Below are 17,898 nucleotides of genomic sequence, written 5' to 3'. Positions count from 1 at the left end.
AATATGATCAATATCAAATGAAAAACACTTACGATTAAGATTAAAGTCTAAACGCTAAACGTATATGAACATCATAAGACAGTACTATGAGGTAGAAGTATACAGAGCTTTATTGAGCATCGCACTCATTCATGTACAGGTAATGTTGAATTTTTGTACAACTATTGTCAGTAGTGCAACTCGTGCAAAGTTCAAAAGAGGAAAAAAAAACTATTCAAGTGTTTCAACTTCAGAGGAACCAATGGGCCTTGACATTATTCGGCATCCAAAAACAACATTACCACATCAGCAGCCCATGTACAGAACACCGAAAAACTAAATAAAAACATGAGTTGTTTGCTTGGATATATATTCATTTATAGGGTGGGCTCTCATGGTATAGGGAGCAGAGCTTATGTTTTCATTGAGGTCTCTGCCAATACTGTCCAACAGTTGAGATGTGCTGCATCAAGAAATTCAAGTTGGATCACTTAACAAATTTCGTACCTTTCCCTTGATTTTTCACTTGTCTTTAAATGCATCAGAGAAGATACACTTGATAAGAGTGGCTAACCCACAGGTGGAGGATGGGTTCGAGTTGCTGTGGTCCGAGCATACGGTGACAGAATACATCTCTTAGACCAGATGTATCCAGACTTTGGTCTGTCCCTACCAGTGCAGATTGAATAGAATGCCACATAGGAATGAGGAGGCAAAGATGTGCACTATTAAACAGAAGCAATCATTGATTTTAATTACAACTGGGTCCAAAAAAGCAGAGGCATAAGGTGGGAGGGTATGGAAGTTGTAGTGCAAAGATAACGAGTTGTAAATCCAGCTGAAGACAGAGACACACAGTAACATTACTGAGTTGAGGTGTAGAGGGATCCTTGGAGTTATAGTCATGCATTTCAGACAGAGTAAAACCTAAGATTTTTCTTTGTTTTTCCTTTTCTTTTTGAGGGTCTTTGTATGAGTTTAACACCTGAGCGGATTTCCATTAAAAATAATAAATAAAGCAAAGGTAGAAGAGGAAAACACGCCTCTGAACAGAGCAGTGGTCGCTCTGAAACCCGTTTGAGAAACAAAAAGTGGTGGGTCTTTTTCAAGGATTTCGCAGAATTTCTTGGCTATTGCACAATATTGTTTCTCATTGGAATTCCAGCGCGACCAGCCACATATCAACAAGACCAGAACAGAAGCAAGTTGACTGAGGCAAAGTCAGGGGGAAGACCAAAGTTTTTCTTTTTTAAAACAACTTGGAACATTAAACCAAGGAAAACATTTTTTATGGATTCAGTTAAGACAGCACAAATCTTATCATTAAAAGCAAATAGGTCACGCTTAACAATTATAAGCAGTATATAAACATTTTTAAAAAATGACTGGGCAGATTCAAGTGTATATTTAAGTTGTCAACACAACTCCTCCTATGGACACCCATGTGTAGTGGATACTTGTGTTAAACCAAATAACAAAAAGACAGTTGTACTAATATGAATGGTGTCTTCATAGGAGAAGTTATATGTTAAATGTTTGACAGTGATGTTAAAAACATCCTTTATCTGCTTAAAACCACATTTTAGTGTGATTCCATTTTAATTTGTGTCTGCATACTGGTTATATCGTAAACGGGAGATTCATTCTGGACCTTTTCGTTGTAAAAATGAATGCAATGTGCTGCTGTCTGATTCAACTCAACCCTCAGAGGTTTCAAAAACATTATTTTTGGGGAAATATTCTCAAACGTCCTGCACTATAAATAGAAATAAATGAACAGCTGACACTAAAAAAAACTCTTTCCTTGCGAGTGCTTTGTAAAAGGTGCCCGACTGCCGCAGCTGTTTGTACTGACACACTGCACGTCTGACAAACTCCTGGCTGATAGACACAGGGGAAACAAGTTATGAAAATGGAAGAGAAGGAACTAAGGAATTTGTATCAGAAATCCAACACAAATATATACAGCAAAACAAACTGGTTTTGGACATTTTGGTCTTTGTCTCGTGGGCAAATAGAACAGCTACAGAGCATCAGAAAGATGGAACACATCAGGTCTTTAAGCAGTTGACTAGACTAAATGTCTAAACCACTTCCTACTTCAAAAGAACCAAAACCTTACCTACTTTAGAGCTGAATAATGTCTGCAGAACGACGAACCCAGTTCTCATCACACATCACTATAGCATAGTGGTTTAGCATTAAATGCCATGTTTTCTGAAGACACAAAGTTGTCAGACATGCTGGCCTTGGTCTCGACCAAGAAAGAAATTTGTTGCTCCAACTAGGTCATCTGGACTAAACAGCTTAAAGCATGTGTTAGCAGTGAATAACAGCCACAGGCCAACATGCCCTCTAGGTTTAAACTCTGTCTGGATCAATATATCACATATCTTCTCACTCTGAATGTCAGAGGACAATAAATCACCTGTTAAATATTTGGGTGAAAAAAAGAGTCTCTGGAGAGATAAAAAAAAAAAAAAAAAAAAAGAAACCAAAAAACCCTGAAATCTTTTTTCTGTACAACCCCTTCTTACATCTGAGAATCACCACGGCTCGGTGCGACACCTCTGACCCTCAGAGACAATGGGAACGTGAGGGAGGGGGTGTGAGGGTGCAGAACAAGGAACAGCGGTCCTGGAGCCTGCAGTGCAGAGATAGACATTATCTGAGTCAGATCCCATCACAGTGGGCTGTGGACTCGAGGGGTGGAGACATGATTGACGCCCATGAAGACGAGTGGTCCACCCCAAACTATGTGTTGGGTGCGTGACTCAGACTTTGAGGATGGAGCTGCTGCCTCTTCTGCAGCTCCTGCACAGCGAGCTGCTGGCACTGGTCCGATGTCGACAGCTTGTTAATTAATGGAGACACACAGTTTGCTGGAATGATCAGTCCTGGAAATGAAACACAGGGTAGATAATTAACTATGAGCCTAAATATAGTATGCAGCTAATATCAAAGGGACTTTCAACATTTTGATTTATAGTCAGTATATTTTTCAGGCTGAGAGTTTGATGGGAAGATATCAGTAGCCTCATGTGTGCAGCAAATATCACAAAGACTCCAAGAAGTCGGAGCCCCAGGCCAAGAAACACTCTGCCTCACGACACACCTCAAAACCAAAACCTGTCGTTTTCCCACAGAGGTAGCAAGCAAGTAACAAATTAATTATGAGCTATACAAGGAGCTAGAGGTTCTGTTACTTTTAGACAGAGCCATAATAGCCATTCCAGCCATTATGCTGAGCTGAGCCAATTCTTCTTACTTCTATGATATGATTGTTGTATCGATCTTCAGTTGGAACAAATTGCCACTTTAGTTTGAGGAGAAATTCACTTATTCATGCGACCTTATTAGAAAAGACGGCAGGACACAAGCACTATAACTTAAAATAACAAAAGGTCAATCTACAGCATAGGACAGTGGAAGGAAAACAAAGTCTGTGGTGTAATAAGGAAACTAACAAAAAGAAAATCAGTCCTTCCCTGCAGTAAACAACAGTTTCTCTTAATGTCATTAATATTGTTAACGCCACCTGGGTTTAAAGGAGGAAACGGACTGAATAACCAATGAAAGTGTATTCATCAAGTTTTTGTTAAAATGCATACTTGCCATTTAAGAGATGAGCATCTTTACCAACTTTTTATGTTGAACTGCACATTCAATATAAAAAGCCTCCTGCAGCATAATCGACTGTTACACAACTCTCTATTTATAGTTTATAGGTGTAAATCATCTCCTGACAGCCTTCAACAGATATTAAAATACTTTTCACAATGTCATTAACAGTATTTTGAAGACCTTTTATATATAAGACCCGCAGGTACCTGAACATATTTCCTAGAATAGTGATATATGGAGGTAACACATTGTGGCCTTGTGTCTCACAGGAGACAAAGAGCATTGGGCAGTGATTGAACTCCTCAGTAAGAAAGCAGACTAGCATTGTTCTTTAAATATGAATCAGCTCCTGTAAAGCAGATGTCCTTCAACTTACCAACTATCCTCTGTCCATCTTCTGTTCTGAGGCGAACAATCTGCACCTTTACATTGGTTCCACTGACAGGGGTTAGTACTTCCTCCAGCTCGTTCCACACACTGAGCACAGAGCCGCACAGAACAAAGTACGTCCTACACCGAAGACCAACTTCACACTGTAGACCCACTGACGCTTTCTTACAGTTCCCGCGCCTGTGGATACAATAAAACACAGACAGATTTACAACCTTAGACGGAGATAGAGGCCAAACGTCTTTAAGTGAACGGATCAACAGAGAAGCTCAAAGTATGGCAGTGGCATTAAAGGGTGAAAAGCTGATGATATGATATAGTTTTGTTTTTGCTGACAAATAACATGAAAAGACCAAAACCAATCAATGTTTTACGTCATCCCTCAATGCGATTCCTACTAAAATATTTTTAGTTTTTGGGTACCATCTTCTTCTGATCATTTATAATTAATACATAATTATTGATCAATTGAGAATTTCAAGCTTCAGGAAGGTAACATATGTGGAAATTACAAGCTAGTGTTCTTTGTGATAACACTAGCTTGTAAGGGAAGATAATATGGACCTCTAGGGAACAAATGTATAATGATTTGGATCTACAGATATTCATTGTTGGTGATGTTGTGAGATACAATAATAATACAACCAGTATTATCCTTTTACATTAAATGCACATACCAATATGCATGAGAGCAGATTAGTGCAGAAGACTTGTACTGGTCATCCCAGTGCTGCTTGGCATCATCTGACAACACCTAACAGAAAGAGAGAGAAAAAAAAGAAGTGATGATTCATCACATAAAGCGTTAAGTGTTCCTCTCATAGAACAAATTATAAAGAATGTTGTGTTACCTTTTTAAACTTCTTCTTGATGTCTGTGTACGTCTCCAGTTTGACTTGTCTTCCGGTGTTTGGCCTGTAAACCAGGAACAGCCTCTTCTTACTGTTCACCTCTTTAACCAGTATGGCCGTTTTCTTGTTGTTCCTCATCTGAAAGTAAAAGACAAGGTTTTAAAAAAGGGCCACTCCACAGATTTGACACATGAGGATCTGGTTATTACTTTGCTGCCATTGAGCGTGTAGAATCACTTGTATAATGACTTCTTTGTTTCTGGGGAAGATTTGTCACGTCTGAAAAAATATTAATTTCAGCTTAGGCTTCAGACAATTCTATAACACTTGACTTCCCCAATGAAAATTGGGGAAGTCAAGGTTGAACGATCGGTTTGTACTCAGGACGAAGCAAGTTCAACTTGTACAAGAGCCAAAATCAGCCCGCTCTGCATCATCAATTTTATTTATCCTTTCTAAACCTGTCTGGCAAGTCTAAGATGTGCATACATCCAAAATGTTAGGTATCAGGAAATACATTATTTGTGTTCTTGCTGGTGCAACATCTTTGGTTTGTTTACTTGCTTCAGCAATGTCAGTTAACTAGCCCTCTAATTAATACATTTCCATCACTGTACAAACAATTGTTGACCAAGTATTTACATTACTAAATGCAAGTAAGATCTATTCCATCATTAGACACTTAACATCTTCGGGTACGGACACTTTTTCATAGCAAGAAAAACGTAGGCGTTGCAGAGCATTTGAAAACAACTAAGTCCAGTTTCGCTGAGCACATTCCAGAGGTGTGGTATGATGCAAGCTTACTTATTTATTATGACTCACTTACTTTGATAGAACAAAGCCATAGTTGAACAGAGTTACTTTTATGCATGCGTTTCCGGCTAATCAAAGTCAAAATGTCTGCCAGTAAAAGTGTTTGTTGGATGGTTAGTTTAACCGCAACAAAAGTATTCACCTGGTGCATCGTTGACCATTTTCTTACATTTTATAGCCCAAATATGTAATGGATTACTTGTGAAAATAATAGTTGCAGTAGTAAATACTATCAAAAAGGTAGAGATAAAATCTTTTCCCACAAAAAAGATCACATTTATATCTCAAATCTATCTCAATTTACAATTTCCAAGCCAGATTTTAGAAAGAAAATGTAATTTTAGCCAATACAAAGATTAAAGAGCTCTAAACGAGAAAAATCTCCAGCTTTTTCATACCTGTACATAGAAACCATCATCTGCACCACTCTGATCTGCCCAGGCATGTGTGGCTTCTTCCCATGCCATTCCCCTCTCCACACTGACCTGTCAAAGGAGACACAGATATTAAGTCAGGTAAAGAGCAATACCTGTTACACCACAGAAAATATAAATATGCATAGATGAACGTACTGTGAAGAGTTCCACATGTCCTGATGTGGTGTAGCCTGGTGTTAGGAATTTCCTGCAGTCAACCTTTTTCACCTTCTCATCACCAGAGCCCAGATCTAATACAAGACAAGTGGAGGTTCAGGACATATTATCATTCCACTGATTTCATAGAAGAAAACAATTAAATTAAATGTACTTTGCAAAATGTCTTATGTCCCAGTTTTACTCCAGTCTTTGTGAAAACAGATAAATGAATAAATGGTAATAACTACAATATCTTACCAAGAATGCCCATGTCATATCTGCCGTTCTTCTTGGCTTCCTGAATGACTGCTGCAAGTGTGTCAGAAAAGTACTGGAACAAGGCGTTCTGCTGCTGGACTTCCATGCCCAAAATACGATTCAGGAACTTGCCAATGTTGTTGTAGTCTGTCAGTCAGAGAGCATTTGCATCAGATTTTAGTTTCTGAGTACAGCACCTAAATATATTTGTATCAAGAATAGTTGTAATGCTGTTCCCTTTTTATCATTTAAAGAAAGAAAAAAATGTAAATTGAAAAAAATATATATATATATTGATCACCTTTGTCAAGTGACAGCGTGCCGGATCTGTCCTCGATATTTATGAGTCCGACCCCTATTAGCCCGACTTGAATTTCTACAGGAGAAAAATACCGTCATTACTATTCAGTCACAGAACAAAAAACATACTTTTTTTCAATAAATTATACACAACAGAAAAATACGGCAAACAAATGAATGAACATATGTCAGAATGAAACTGATTCACTGCCTTGTTGGCAGCAGCATGAGTCATACCTTTGAAAAAATCACCTTTAAAGTTAGAGGGCGGAGACACTAATGGAGAATCCAGTTTCACAATGGACTTCATCACAATTTCCAGAGCACTTCTGCCATACTGTAGGAAAGATAAACATGAGTGAGCCACTGGAAAACAAAGACAACTACAGGAACTTCCCTCATACTAATACTTGATGTACTTACTTTGTTGTCAAAATTGAACCTGCTGAGATCTCGGGTTTCTGTCGCTCTTCTGTCTCCGTGAGTCAGAGCACCCTGTTAGAAAGGATCCCCACAAATAGAATAAGTGTTCAGTATAAATGATAATGTGAAATACATTTGTCAGCACAAGTCCCAATCAAAAATTCAGAGGGTCCTTACCAGGCTTTCTAGTCTTTTGGCAACAATGGATGCAAATCTCTGCTCCCCTGCAAGCTCCGATATGAGGAAGACATATTCTGGAGCTGTAACCTGGTTTGACCTGTGAGTTCTCCCTGTGTCCAAACAAATAAGGGGAAAAAAGCTTGGTACATTTTAAAACATAAATCTATTACACAATAGAAGTTCAGAGGATCTTTGGGGTATCAACTGACCGAACTGCTGTATAGCTCTGTCTGCGCTCCATGGAAGCTCTAGTGTCATGTGAACTCTCCGCCGCTGGTTCTTCACTCGACGATCAGCCTGCAAGGAAATACCTGAGCTGGCAGCTTCTGAGATGATGGCTATGTTCTGGTGGAAAAGAAAGACAACTTGAATTACTTTTGAAATTTTAGTAGAATTAGCACACATTTTAGTTATTTGCAAATCTCTTTGTCAGTGCTGTAAAGTTTTAGATCCTTCAGTACAACAGAGAAACAGGTACAGAGACACAGCCTGGATGGTGCTTTGTAATAAGTGAATCAAATTGGTGCTTTCACATCCTTTTTGTTTGGTGGATTAGCCTGTTTATTGCAGTTTGTTGATGTGAATTTTGAAATGGTGTGGACCATATACTGTATATATTGATGGACGACGTGTATTAGCGTCCTCCCACTATCAATAAAACGAAGCCAAAATATCTGGAATACGAACGCTGCCATCTTGCACATTTGGAGCCAGTCTGTGAAGTAGTGATTGGTGAATGGAGCCGTATTATTATGGTGCATTTGAACAATCATCATTCTTAATAGCATCAAATAACTAATTAAACCCAATCCTATGAGAAATTTACACTTAATATGATATATCCAGTGTGAAGATACCTAAAATGACAGAAACCATCTCTAAGAAATGTATTTGATGTATGATGCTGAGGTTTGGTCCAGGTCTCACCCACTAACATGTAGAAGACACGTTTATGAACTACATTGCAACAAGCGCCCAACTGCTTTCACTTTAGGGAAGCGGTCATGTGATTCTTTGTTTACAGTCCATAGTGTGGACTAACTTGGCCAAGACAGCCTGAAAGGAGAGCTCCAGTCCAGTTCCAGATAGACTTGTTTGTGAAAACCAACTAAACTTTTTTTCTTTGTGACTGTTACTATGCAATTTCAGCACTACTAACAAACTACTAATTACAAGCCATCTGTAAGTATTGTTATGAACCATGCGCCTGTCGCCATGTGAGTGTTAAGTGAGGGATTAGGCTATAATGTGTAAAGCTTGTGTGCAAAATACTTTGGCAGTTCTTAATTAAAAAGAAAATGATATGTAGTGACTATTGGCCTGGAACATAATACATGAGGCCTCTTTACCTTTGTAATTATTTATATGAGATTAATCTGAAATCTTAAGCAATAATAATAACAACTTGTCTTCACTAGAAAACAAACACAAAAAGTTCAGTTAGGTGCATAAAATGTCAGAATTTCCTAATGACTTAATGTAACACTGGCGATGTATTGTGGAATCTGAATGGTTCAGACCAGATTACACAAACTGCGTGTGTGAAAGCATCCAAAGAGAAACAGTAACAGTAATTAAAGCGCAAAACCTCTGATGAATTATGAGTTGCATATTAGATAAAACCCATTTCCACATTGACAGTGCTTTTACCTTCTCTCCATCCATGAATCTCTGCTTCTCTGTGAGGTTGAGGATTTCCACTGGGACATCCAGCTCAGAGCGAGACTGGTAGCTGATGCTGCCATCATCATTACTGACCACTCGACCTTTACGACCGGTCATCTGAAGCGTGGTGGAAGAAACAGGCAAGTTAGTTAAACCAAATACTTAAATTTTTTTTTTTTAAATTAAAGACCTTAACCACATTGACTTGTTTATACCTCAGCAACATTTTCGGGTCCACCAAGTTCATCTATGAGCTCATCTAGAGTGTTGGGAGGTAGAAACTCTGCCAGCTCCTCAAGTTTTTCCAGCAGATCTTTCTTCATTATCTGGGCATTTTCCACTGCGTCCTGACTTGTTAGGCAGGTATCCTGATGACTCTCTGCCTTGACTTAGGACCAAGCAAAACAAGGTATACAGTAATTCTAACAAGACCTTATAATAAAGAGTTATATTTCTACTTTGCTTTGTGGTGATGCGCTTACCTGTGGCAGGTGCTTTGGGGATGTTAACGGAGGCAGTGAAAGCAGGTCTGGTGGAGCCTAGCCCCGAGGCTAACAAGGCACTTTGAATGGAGTCTGGATCAATACTCTTCTTTCTCTTTTTCTTCTTCTTTTCTTTACCCTTCTTTGGTTCTTTTCTGATAAGCCATGGATCTACACAAATTAAGGCATAAAGGTTCCCTATAAGGACTGAACCGCCAAAGAAATATATTTATTCAACATCTACTATCTCTATTTGTCTCACCGTCTTCATCATCATCATCAGACTCGTCTCTAAATGGGTTGAAATCATCGTCTTCATCTGCTGAGCTGACAGATTTGAAGCTGTCATCGCTGTCTTTACCAGACTCTCCGTCCGAATTCTCAGACTGGCTCTCCTCCGAACTCGTACCCGACAGTCCACCATGCGTGCGATGCCTCTTTTTCTGCTGCTGCTTTTTTACTTCTGAACCTGGAGAGATGATCAGAGAATTAGGAAATATAAACTACAATATCAAGACAGGGCATCTTTTATTTCCTCTTTGGTGGTCTTATAAAACAAGACCACAGGTTCAGTTTGAATCAGCTATAGCTAGTTGAGATTAGCTTTTATTGTTCATTACCTTTTCTTTTCTTGCCCTTCTGTTCAGGTTCTGCTGCAGTGACAGCGGGAGTGGGGGGCTTCTTAGCTGGGAGGTCAATGCCTAGCAGGCTGTATAGCTTCTGTCTGTCTGGAGCTGGGAAGTGCTTCTCAATCAAGGACTGCAACACTCCTCTGCAACAAAATACATTTCAGTTGATACTTTGTGTCTCCTGGTGAAACTGAGAAAAATCAGTTGTGGTACATACTTTGCAGTCGACACAAAGTCATTGAGTTCTCCTCCTCCTTCCTCCAGTGCCTCCAGTGTTCTTGCTTCACCAGTGGACTGAAGACCAATCACCACACACTAGAGGAAACAGCTGGTCAGTATTTTCATTCAATGTAGGTATCACGGACTCATTAACAACATTTCTTTCAACAGCCAGAATTCTGATTGGACTTTAAACTAAAAATATTCAAATTATCTTAGCTAATGAGCACATTATTGTTAACTATTCTTTCTTACACAGTGAATGTTCATTGGCCCATATCAGAGTGAACAGACTCAGGGAAAGCAGGGGTTAATAGCTAGATCGAACATATCTTTATGTTAAACAGAAAATCAGAACAACAAGGGGAGAGTGTGACATTACTGTTGTACTGATGGAACTAGTGTTGTGGAATTAGGTATTACTCTGAATTTAACATCGGTTTGGCAACAGGTTATTTCACCTATTTGCTTAATCTGTACCTGTTGGTGGCTAGTTTATTCGTCATTTACACTTATGAGAATTCATGGTATGTTTTGAGCACTAGAACCGGGAGCACAACACGAAGGACATGTTTGCAGCGCTATTTGCAACCCCGTGCTTGCACTATGGTCCATGGCATTTTTACGTGTGCTCCTTGGTAAAACACAGTGCCTGTAACTTGCATTTTTCAAGTGTTGTCTAACCTTTCCATTTTGGACCTCCTCTCTGGCAAGCTGCACCACTCTGCGGACTTTGGATGCGATGCAGAGATACTTGAAGAATCGCTGGTGAGCAGACCAGAACTGGCCCCACATGGACTTCCTCATGCGTTGTTCTGCTTCCATCAGATTAGCAGCCTGTTGGAACTTCTCACGTGCACTCACCCACTAAGAGAAGCAGTGAAATATAAATTAAATAAATTAACTCAGTACAACCACAAACAATAAGGAATGTATTGTGTTGAGACAATATTTCTATAAGCACATCTATATTTGCTTACCAGCCTCACAGATTTGTTGTACATGTTGATGTATTTTTGAGTCAAGGGAACTTCCTCAATCTTGAAAGTTACACCTGTAAAACTCAACTGCCTTGCAATGTACATCCCCCTCAGTTTCATGTCCATAGCTACTATCTCCATGGCACCAACGCCTCTGAAATTTGGGGAAAATGCACAAAGCCGTACATGTTAGCAAGACACCACACAACTGTCAGGCCTTTTTGCTGTCACACAGAAACTAACCTGCGCTCAACAGCTTGGATAAAGTTGCCAAATTCTCTGAAGGGTGTTTTGTGCCCCCAGATGCCCAGTCGGTTCATGTAGGCCATGTTCCGGGGTTCAGAGGCACCTGGTGAGGAAAAAAAAATACATTATTCTCGGATTCACCTTCCTCCTCCAAGTTCAGGAATTTGAAGTTTTAGAAACATTTTTCAGCTCATTACATCTACTAACCTGTAGCACTTGCATACACAACCCGAGCCTTGGGGAGTTTGTTCTGCAGTTCCAACACTGCAAGCCCAGTTTTTGTAGGTTTGGACGATCCGATTGGACACACATTTTTGGCTTTGTGACACTCATCATAGACAATCTAGACATAAGTGGTTAAGGAAAAATAACTGCATTTCTGAAAAGATGTTATAAAAATGATCTAATGTGATTTGATTCACATTTGCATATATGAACAAATATAACTATGGAATCAAAACTTCAATGAAAAGATACAACTCCATCAAAGTCCTCCCCACACCAGTGGAGAAGCTGTTGGAATCGGGTCTTGTATTTGCCTCCTGATTGGCTCTCTCCTATCAAGGATGAGTAGGTGGCAAAGATCACACCTTTCTTCACACTCCCATTGTGTTTTGAGGAGATTTTGCCATATTTGAACTGCAAATATAGAAGTACAATTGAGTCACACTTTGACATAAATCAGCAAGAAAACACTTCTTACGTGTTAAGTACAGCATCTTACCTTGTTCAGTGAATGAACCTGAATGTTTTTTGCTCCAATATCCTTCAAGTCCCGCTCAGCGTCGTACTTCAGGTCATTAGAGACACTAAACCTGAAAAAAAAGAGGTGAATAAGTAAAAAAATATTGATGCAAGAAGTTGACAGTTATTTGCAAAATAATAGTTTGTCAAACGTAATGCAAGACAATGATGGTATTTACCAAAGTGATCTTTTCCGGCCAAGAAGGTAATTCTCATAGATGATCCCTGCAATGGTGCGGCCTTTCCCAACACCAGCTCCATCGCCAATCAGATAGGCAGCTCGGTCACCATTGGGGAGGAATGTCTCGTGTTGCTGTGTATAAGACACAAAAGAAATGCACAATTAAAACGGCGCCTTTCAAGCAAGTCACAGACATGTATTAAGTGTTAACCTGTAGTGCACCCGATTTAAAACCAAGTAGTTACAGATACTGATTATAGTGGATAAGGCAAAGCAAGTAAATCAACTTCTGAAAGTGTGAATGCATTTTACCAGTCAGGTGCATGTGCATGGGTTAACTAAATACAACTTTACATTAAAACAGAAATAATTTAATTTAGTGTGTGATTTACATAATAGCTAAGTATTTGTCTGACAGAAACACATTTAGTCGCAATTAAAATGTTCAAAGGATACTTTTTAATTTTGCTTTATTACGTTTTTAAAGCATTTTTCATCATTGTTTTAGTACACTAAAATAACACTGCTCACCTGAGCTGCATATGTGACGGCTTCAAGCTGCAGAGCCGACAGGCAGCCACGATCAATGGTTTCTTCTGGGATGGACAGCCTGTACCACACCTCTGGGGGGCTGACACTCGACAAGGAGCTGGTCTCCACCACAGGATCGGGATGCCGCAAGCCAATTCTTACTACATTGACAAACAGTGGATGAGTCCATACACAATGACAGGGATGCGTTTGGTTTGACTGAGCGTAATCAACTAAGGGTGGGTGGTTGTAATTTGATCAAGTCTATTTTCCATCTGGCCTGATCAAAGTGACTTCTTAAAAACTACAAATTAAGTTAGTATGGCTACACCTCACCATTAAATATAATGTAACCAATGTTACCATGGCAACATGTTCTGCACCACAACACTGTAGTGTTTTTTAAAACCAAAATATGTATGCTCCAATACAACAACAATTATACTTACGTTTCATTGGCATGTACTCGGCATATGTTTCTGCATGACCCAATTCATCTTCCTCTTCCTCCTCAGGCTCCTCCTCTTCTCTCATCCCTGGGAGTTTCTAAACACATATTGACATAACGACATACAGGTTCTCAATTTTTGTCTGCTTTTAATAATTTCCTAAATTTAAACCACAAAAACTACAGTGCCTTAAAAAACAATGCATTTGGTGGCATTGGAATTCATGTTTTTAAAAGACTATTGGAGGGAAAAAAAAACTCACTTGAGATTGTGAAAAGTTGTGTACTTTAACGTCATCACTAATCCAGATCCTGGCAGCATCTCTACCCATGACTTCCTTTTTGATCCCATTGTTAATTTCACCTTAAACAGCAGAGACAAGATACATTACAGATACAGGGAATGAAACCCAACTGCTGAGTATTACGATTAAGAGGGAACGTGGAAACCTCAGGTTGATAATTCCAGCATCTCATAATTTTGCTTTGTCATATTTATTCACATAACTTTGCGCAGTTCATCAGATCTATAATGCTTTGAAATTCTTTTGTTTAAATAAACAATGTCCAAATAAAACATGGACAACAGCAGCAGCTGCAAGACAAAAGAAATATAATTTGTATTCTCATTCAGCACATTCAATTTTGGAGTGACCTGCACCATGAACTCAGACTTACAATATCAATACCCTCTTTAAAATTTCTTCTGAAAACACATTTTAATTCAAAAGATTTTTGAATCACATCTTTTTAATTAGCTCTCTCTTATAATAAGTTTTTAACGTTTTCAAAATAGAGATTTCCTATAACTTCATTCGATTAAGTGTACATGCAGGTTAATTTATGTGCACTATTAGGTTTGTTTATTGCATGTTTTCCTATTATGAATATTTATAGTTTATTCATGCCGTTTTTCAGGAGTGAACAGGGACATTGTTTAGTTCTGGCTGAACATTAAACCATAATGGTGACATCGTAACTGTAAAATAAGAGAGATTCCAGGAGGCCTGAACCCACTGAGTTTAATAACCAACAGTTTTTAGCTCATTATTTTGGTTGTTTGGATCTCATGTGAACTCTGAGGTTCATATAAGCTCTTTAAGTATCTCAAAGGCCTCTCCAAATAGGATGATTACAACCATACATCAAAACTCCAAGCTACTTATGCATTTAAGTAACTTACCTGGACCGGTGGCTGATGCTACTGGTGTAGCTATGTTAGGTGGGGGCTTTAGTTTCATCAGCTCCATCAAACTGTTTCCCTTCAGGCCAGTGCTCTTCACATGACCGGTCCTAAGCAGGTCTTTCAACTGAATTTGCTGAGAAGATAAAAGATAAATTGATTAGCAAGAGGCATGCTCTGCTGTGATATTCCGTTGTCTTCTCTTTTTTTTAAAAACTATATTGAAACGTGGGTTCCGTAAACTTACCTGATCTCTGTTAGAAGGCACTACTCTGGACACTGAAGGATTAACAGTTGTGTGGGAGATGGTGGATGAACCTCGTAGGGCTGAATTAGCAACATGGACCACCTTGGTGACAGTTATTGTATGCTTGATTGGGTTTGAAACTGATTGCTTGGTAACAGTAGCCCCTAGCGATGGCAACTGATTCAGCTGATTTAAGACAAACGTGGTGGTTGATGGCTGAGGTTTGTGCTGTTGGAGATATTAGACAGAGGTAAGTTTCATTTTAATATACACTACAATAGCAACATTATGTTTTCAATAATTAATAAAGTAAAGAGCATGTTCCGTAATCTCACCCTGATAGTAACTATAGGGACTGGAGCTTGAGGCTCTGCTCGAACAAATTCCACACCCTCTGTCCCCACTCCACCATCCAGGGCACTGATGGAGATAGACTGAAAGGGAGACCCGGAAATTAAAACATTAAGTTATAAGTGTAAGAAAATTGCCTCCATAAAACTTACAAAGAAAATCTTACTTGCTGGGTTGTAGAGGGCTGCGCAACATCCTGAGAATCAACATCAAATAGGCCGAAATCATTTGGGCAAATGCCACTCTCACTTAGAGCAGCGAGAAGTAAATCCTGTCCAGGATCCATCTGCAAGACAAATGTATACAACTTTAAGTAAAAGTCTTTCATGTACCTTCCTGACGATTTGTTCATAAATTAAAAAGAAATGTCATCCCATCCTAACTGTGATAAGATATTTTAAAAAATTTGTGTTCCAATTTCAACTTTTGTTGATGTTGAGAGAAAATGTAATCTTTCAAAACAAGCCATTTCAAGATTGTAAACTGGTTGTTATCATTGCCACACAGCAAAAAAAGGACTAAAAAATATGAGAAGTTTAAATTAAAAAAATGGGACGTTTGCAAAGGTCATGTCAACTCATGAACTAAGCTTATGACATGAACCACTGCTGACATGAGTTAAAAAAGCTCACAGACCTGATCTGTTAATTGTACATTTAGATTTACCCATCAAAAGAGAGGTTTACAATCTCATGCCACTGATATTTTCAAACCAGACTTTGAGTTCTGGGATTAATATCTTATTACACAGCTCGTTTTTCTCCACATGAAGTTACTTTTTATAGGTACTTTTAAATACTGACAAAAAGACTAATCTCTGCCTGAGCTACAGGATGAACCATTAGAATGTTACTATAATACATTCCAATAACCTCAATGGAGTCCAACAAATAGTAAATTATCTGTTATGTTGCTTATTAACTAAATAGACATAATAGTCACAACACAACAATTCTTTAATAATGTGCAGAACATGGCTTTGTTAATGAGAGTATTTGATGCTTTTCTTTAACATCACTGTAAACTATATTTAAACTGATGGTCTGACATCAACTTGGACCGTGAAATAACAGCTGCACCTTTTGACAATTTTCTGACATTTTGTTAACAAATCGATTAATCGACTAAATAACTGGTAAATCAACCAATGATGAAAATAATGTTATTTGCAGCCTAAGACATGATACACATTAAAAGAGCCACATGTAGCTCACACGTGTGGGGGTCGAACAGGCAATTAACTGTAAATGTAATAAAAAAGAGCCAGCGATACTTTTTTTTACAGAAATTATAAAACGACCAAAGTGTTAAGGGTCATATCCAAAACGTATGTTAAGGTATTTCAAGTCAATTTAATAATCGTAATAAGCACCTACTTTAAATGTTCACCAAACAGCGCTTGCAGCAGAAAGTAGTCAAAACGAAACTCAAAGAAAAGTGAACACTGACCCGGGACACGTAACGTCACTCTGAGACTATCGATGGAAGAATGAGATGTATCCATGTATCATTGAGGGGTTTACACACCAGCTCTGCTCCGCGTCCCGATCCAAAGTGACCCAAAACAAGACACGTGTTTGCAATGCCCTCGACTTCCTGATCCCTCTGACTCAACATAGCCCTCCTCCTCCCGGACTCTGCGTTAACTCAGCCGGTTAATAATTACAAACAAACAGGATCTATCTCTGCAGTGTCACCGTATCAAACATGCAACCCAATGGTTACGACTCGGGTGCAGAAGCTAACTAACCGAGAGGCGACTGTGTGTCACAGCAGCTTACAAGTGGCCTGGTTTAGCTCAGGGTGACACGGGTTAGCAGGGTTAGCAGCGCTGGAAGCTAAAGGGCACTTTATCTGCGGTGAGGAGACCGTGAAGTCAGACACGCACATGCTAACATGACGGCTCTTCCTCTGGAGCATTGAGCAGCTAACCGACTCCACAGAGAATAAACAAGACGCTTTACGTGTCGCGGGTGTCAGCAGCTCCCTGTAGCCGCTTCAGCCCGCTCACACACGGTGACAAAACGCCTTCGCTGCCCGGTGTTTCCAACTTTCTCTCTAGCATCGCTGGGCGCTAGTATTTACGTTAACAGGTTAGTCGCTAAGTTTTGGTTAGCTACGTCCACCCACTGCAGCCACCGCCTGAACCGGAATCCATGATCCATGTTAGCGAGCAGCTCCAGCGCTTTGCTCCGGTTATAAAAGCACCACGGCGGGACTCACTGTGTCCTCCTCGGGTCCGTCTCACGGTAGCTGTCCGTCAGCTCCCACGGCTGTTGTTGTTGTTGTTGTTGCTGCCGCTCTCGCGCAGTGTCATCGCAGTAGCTAGCCAACGTTAGCAGCTAGCAGCGCTGCAGTTAGCGCTTCAAATCGAAAACAACCAGCGTGTAAAACGGCCCCGCAGGTGTCACAACATGGCGGCGAGCTGTCGTGTCAAGCGACGGAAGTGTCCACCCGGAGTCAAACAGACGGAGTCCTGCCGCGGGGTGCGGTTACCTGGCGGTCGGGTGGGACAGTCTGTCGGTCGCTGGCTTGTTGTCCTCTCCGCTCCGCCGCGCTCACGCCATCTTTTTATCAAATGCTCGGCCGCATGCGG

The 17,898-nt window shown here is 39.7% G+C and overlaps 1 protein-coding gene across 4 annotated transcripts; it reads right to left on the bottom strand.

Annotated features, from left to right (window-relative positions):
- Nucleotides 1-92: 92 nt before the first annotated feature.
- On the bottom strand, nt 93-17,889 carry sbno1 (strawberry notch homolog 1 (Drosophila)). Of its 4 annotated transcripts, none has more exons than XM_061068331.1 (33): nt 17,526-17,889; nt 15,469-15,588; nt 15,287-15,385; nt 14,952-15,179; nt 14,705-14,840; nt 13,785-13,885; nt 13,523-13,619; nt 13,074-13,234; nt 12,541-12,674; nt 12,342-12,432; nt 12,095-12,256; nt 11,825-11,960; nt 11,615-11,720; nt 11,372-11,525; nt 11,076-11,258; nt 10,390-10,487; nt 10,164-10,315; nt 9,806-10,012; nt 9,544-9,714; nt 9,277-9,449; nt 9,047-9,178; nt 7,606-7,741; nt 7,394-7,506; nt 7,217-7,288; nt 7,046-7,130; nt 6,795-6,869; nt 6,494-6,640; nt 6,233-6,327; nt 6,059-6,145; nt 4,845-4,982; nt 4,671-4,747; nt 3,980-4,173; nt 93-2,876 (listed from the first exon to the last, which is right to left on the bottom strand). In XM_061068331.1, the coding sequence occupies exons 2-33, from the start codon at nt 15,586-15,588 to the stop codon at nt 2,734-2,736; spliced, it is 4,203 nt and encodes a 1,400-aa protein (XP_060924314.1). In that variant the 5' UTR covers nt 17,526-17,889; the 3' UTR covers nt 93-2,733. The 4 variants fall into 4 exon arrangements, with proteins under 4 accessions (XP_060924314.1, XP_060924291.1, XP_060924307.1 ...); XM_061068308.1 differs by having other exon boundaries at nt 7,031-7,130; nt 17,526-17,888; XM_061068324.1 differs by having other exon boundaries at nt 7,031-7,130; nt 17,799-17,888.
- Nucleotides 17,890-17,898: the final 9 nt, after the last annotated feature.

Source organism: Limanda limanda, chromosome 1 (assembly GCF_963576545.1).
Source record: "Limanda limanda chromosome 1, fLimLim1.1, whole genome shotgun sequence".
NCBI lineage: Eukaryota > Metazoa > Chordata > Actinopteri > Pleuronectiformes > Pleuronectidae > Limanda > Limanda limanda.
This window is presented reverse-complemented; position numbering and strand designations above follow the sequence as displayed.

Excerpts from the sequence above, each read along its gene's own strand:
- sbno1 (XM_061068308.1), bottom strand. The coding sequence starts at position 15,588 with ATGGATCCTGGACAGGATTTACTTCTCGCTGCTCTAAGTGAGAGTGGC. Across the intron at positions 15,180-15,286 it reads TCCCTATAGTTACTATCAGG|CACAAACCTCAGCCATCAAC; the intron begins GTGAGATTACGG and ends TATCTCCAACAG. Across the intron at positions 11,526-11,614 it reads ATCCAAGCTGTTGAGCGCAG|AGGCGTTGGTGCCATGGAGA; the intron begins GTTAGTTTCTGT and ends CCCAAATTTCAG.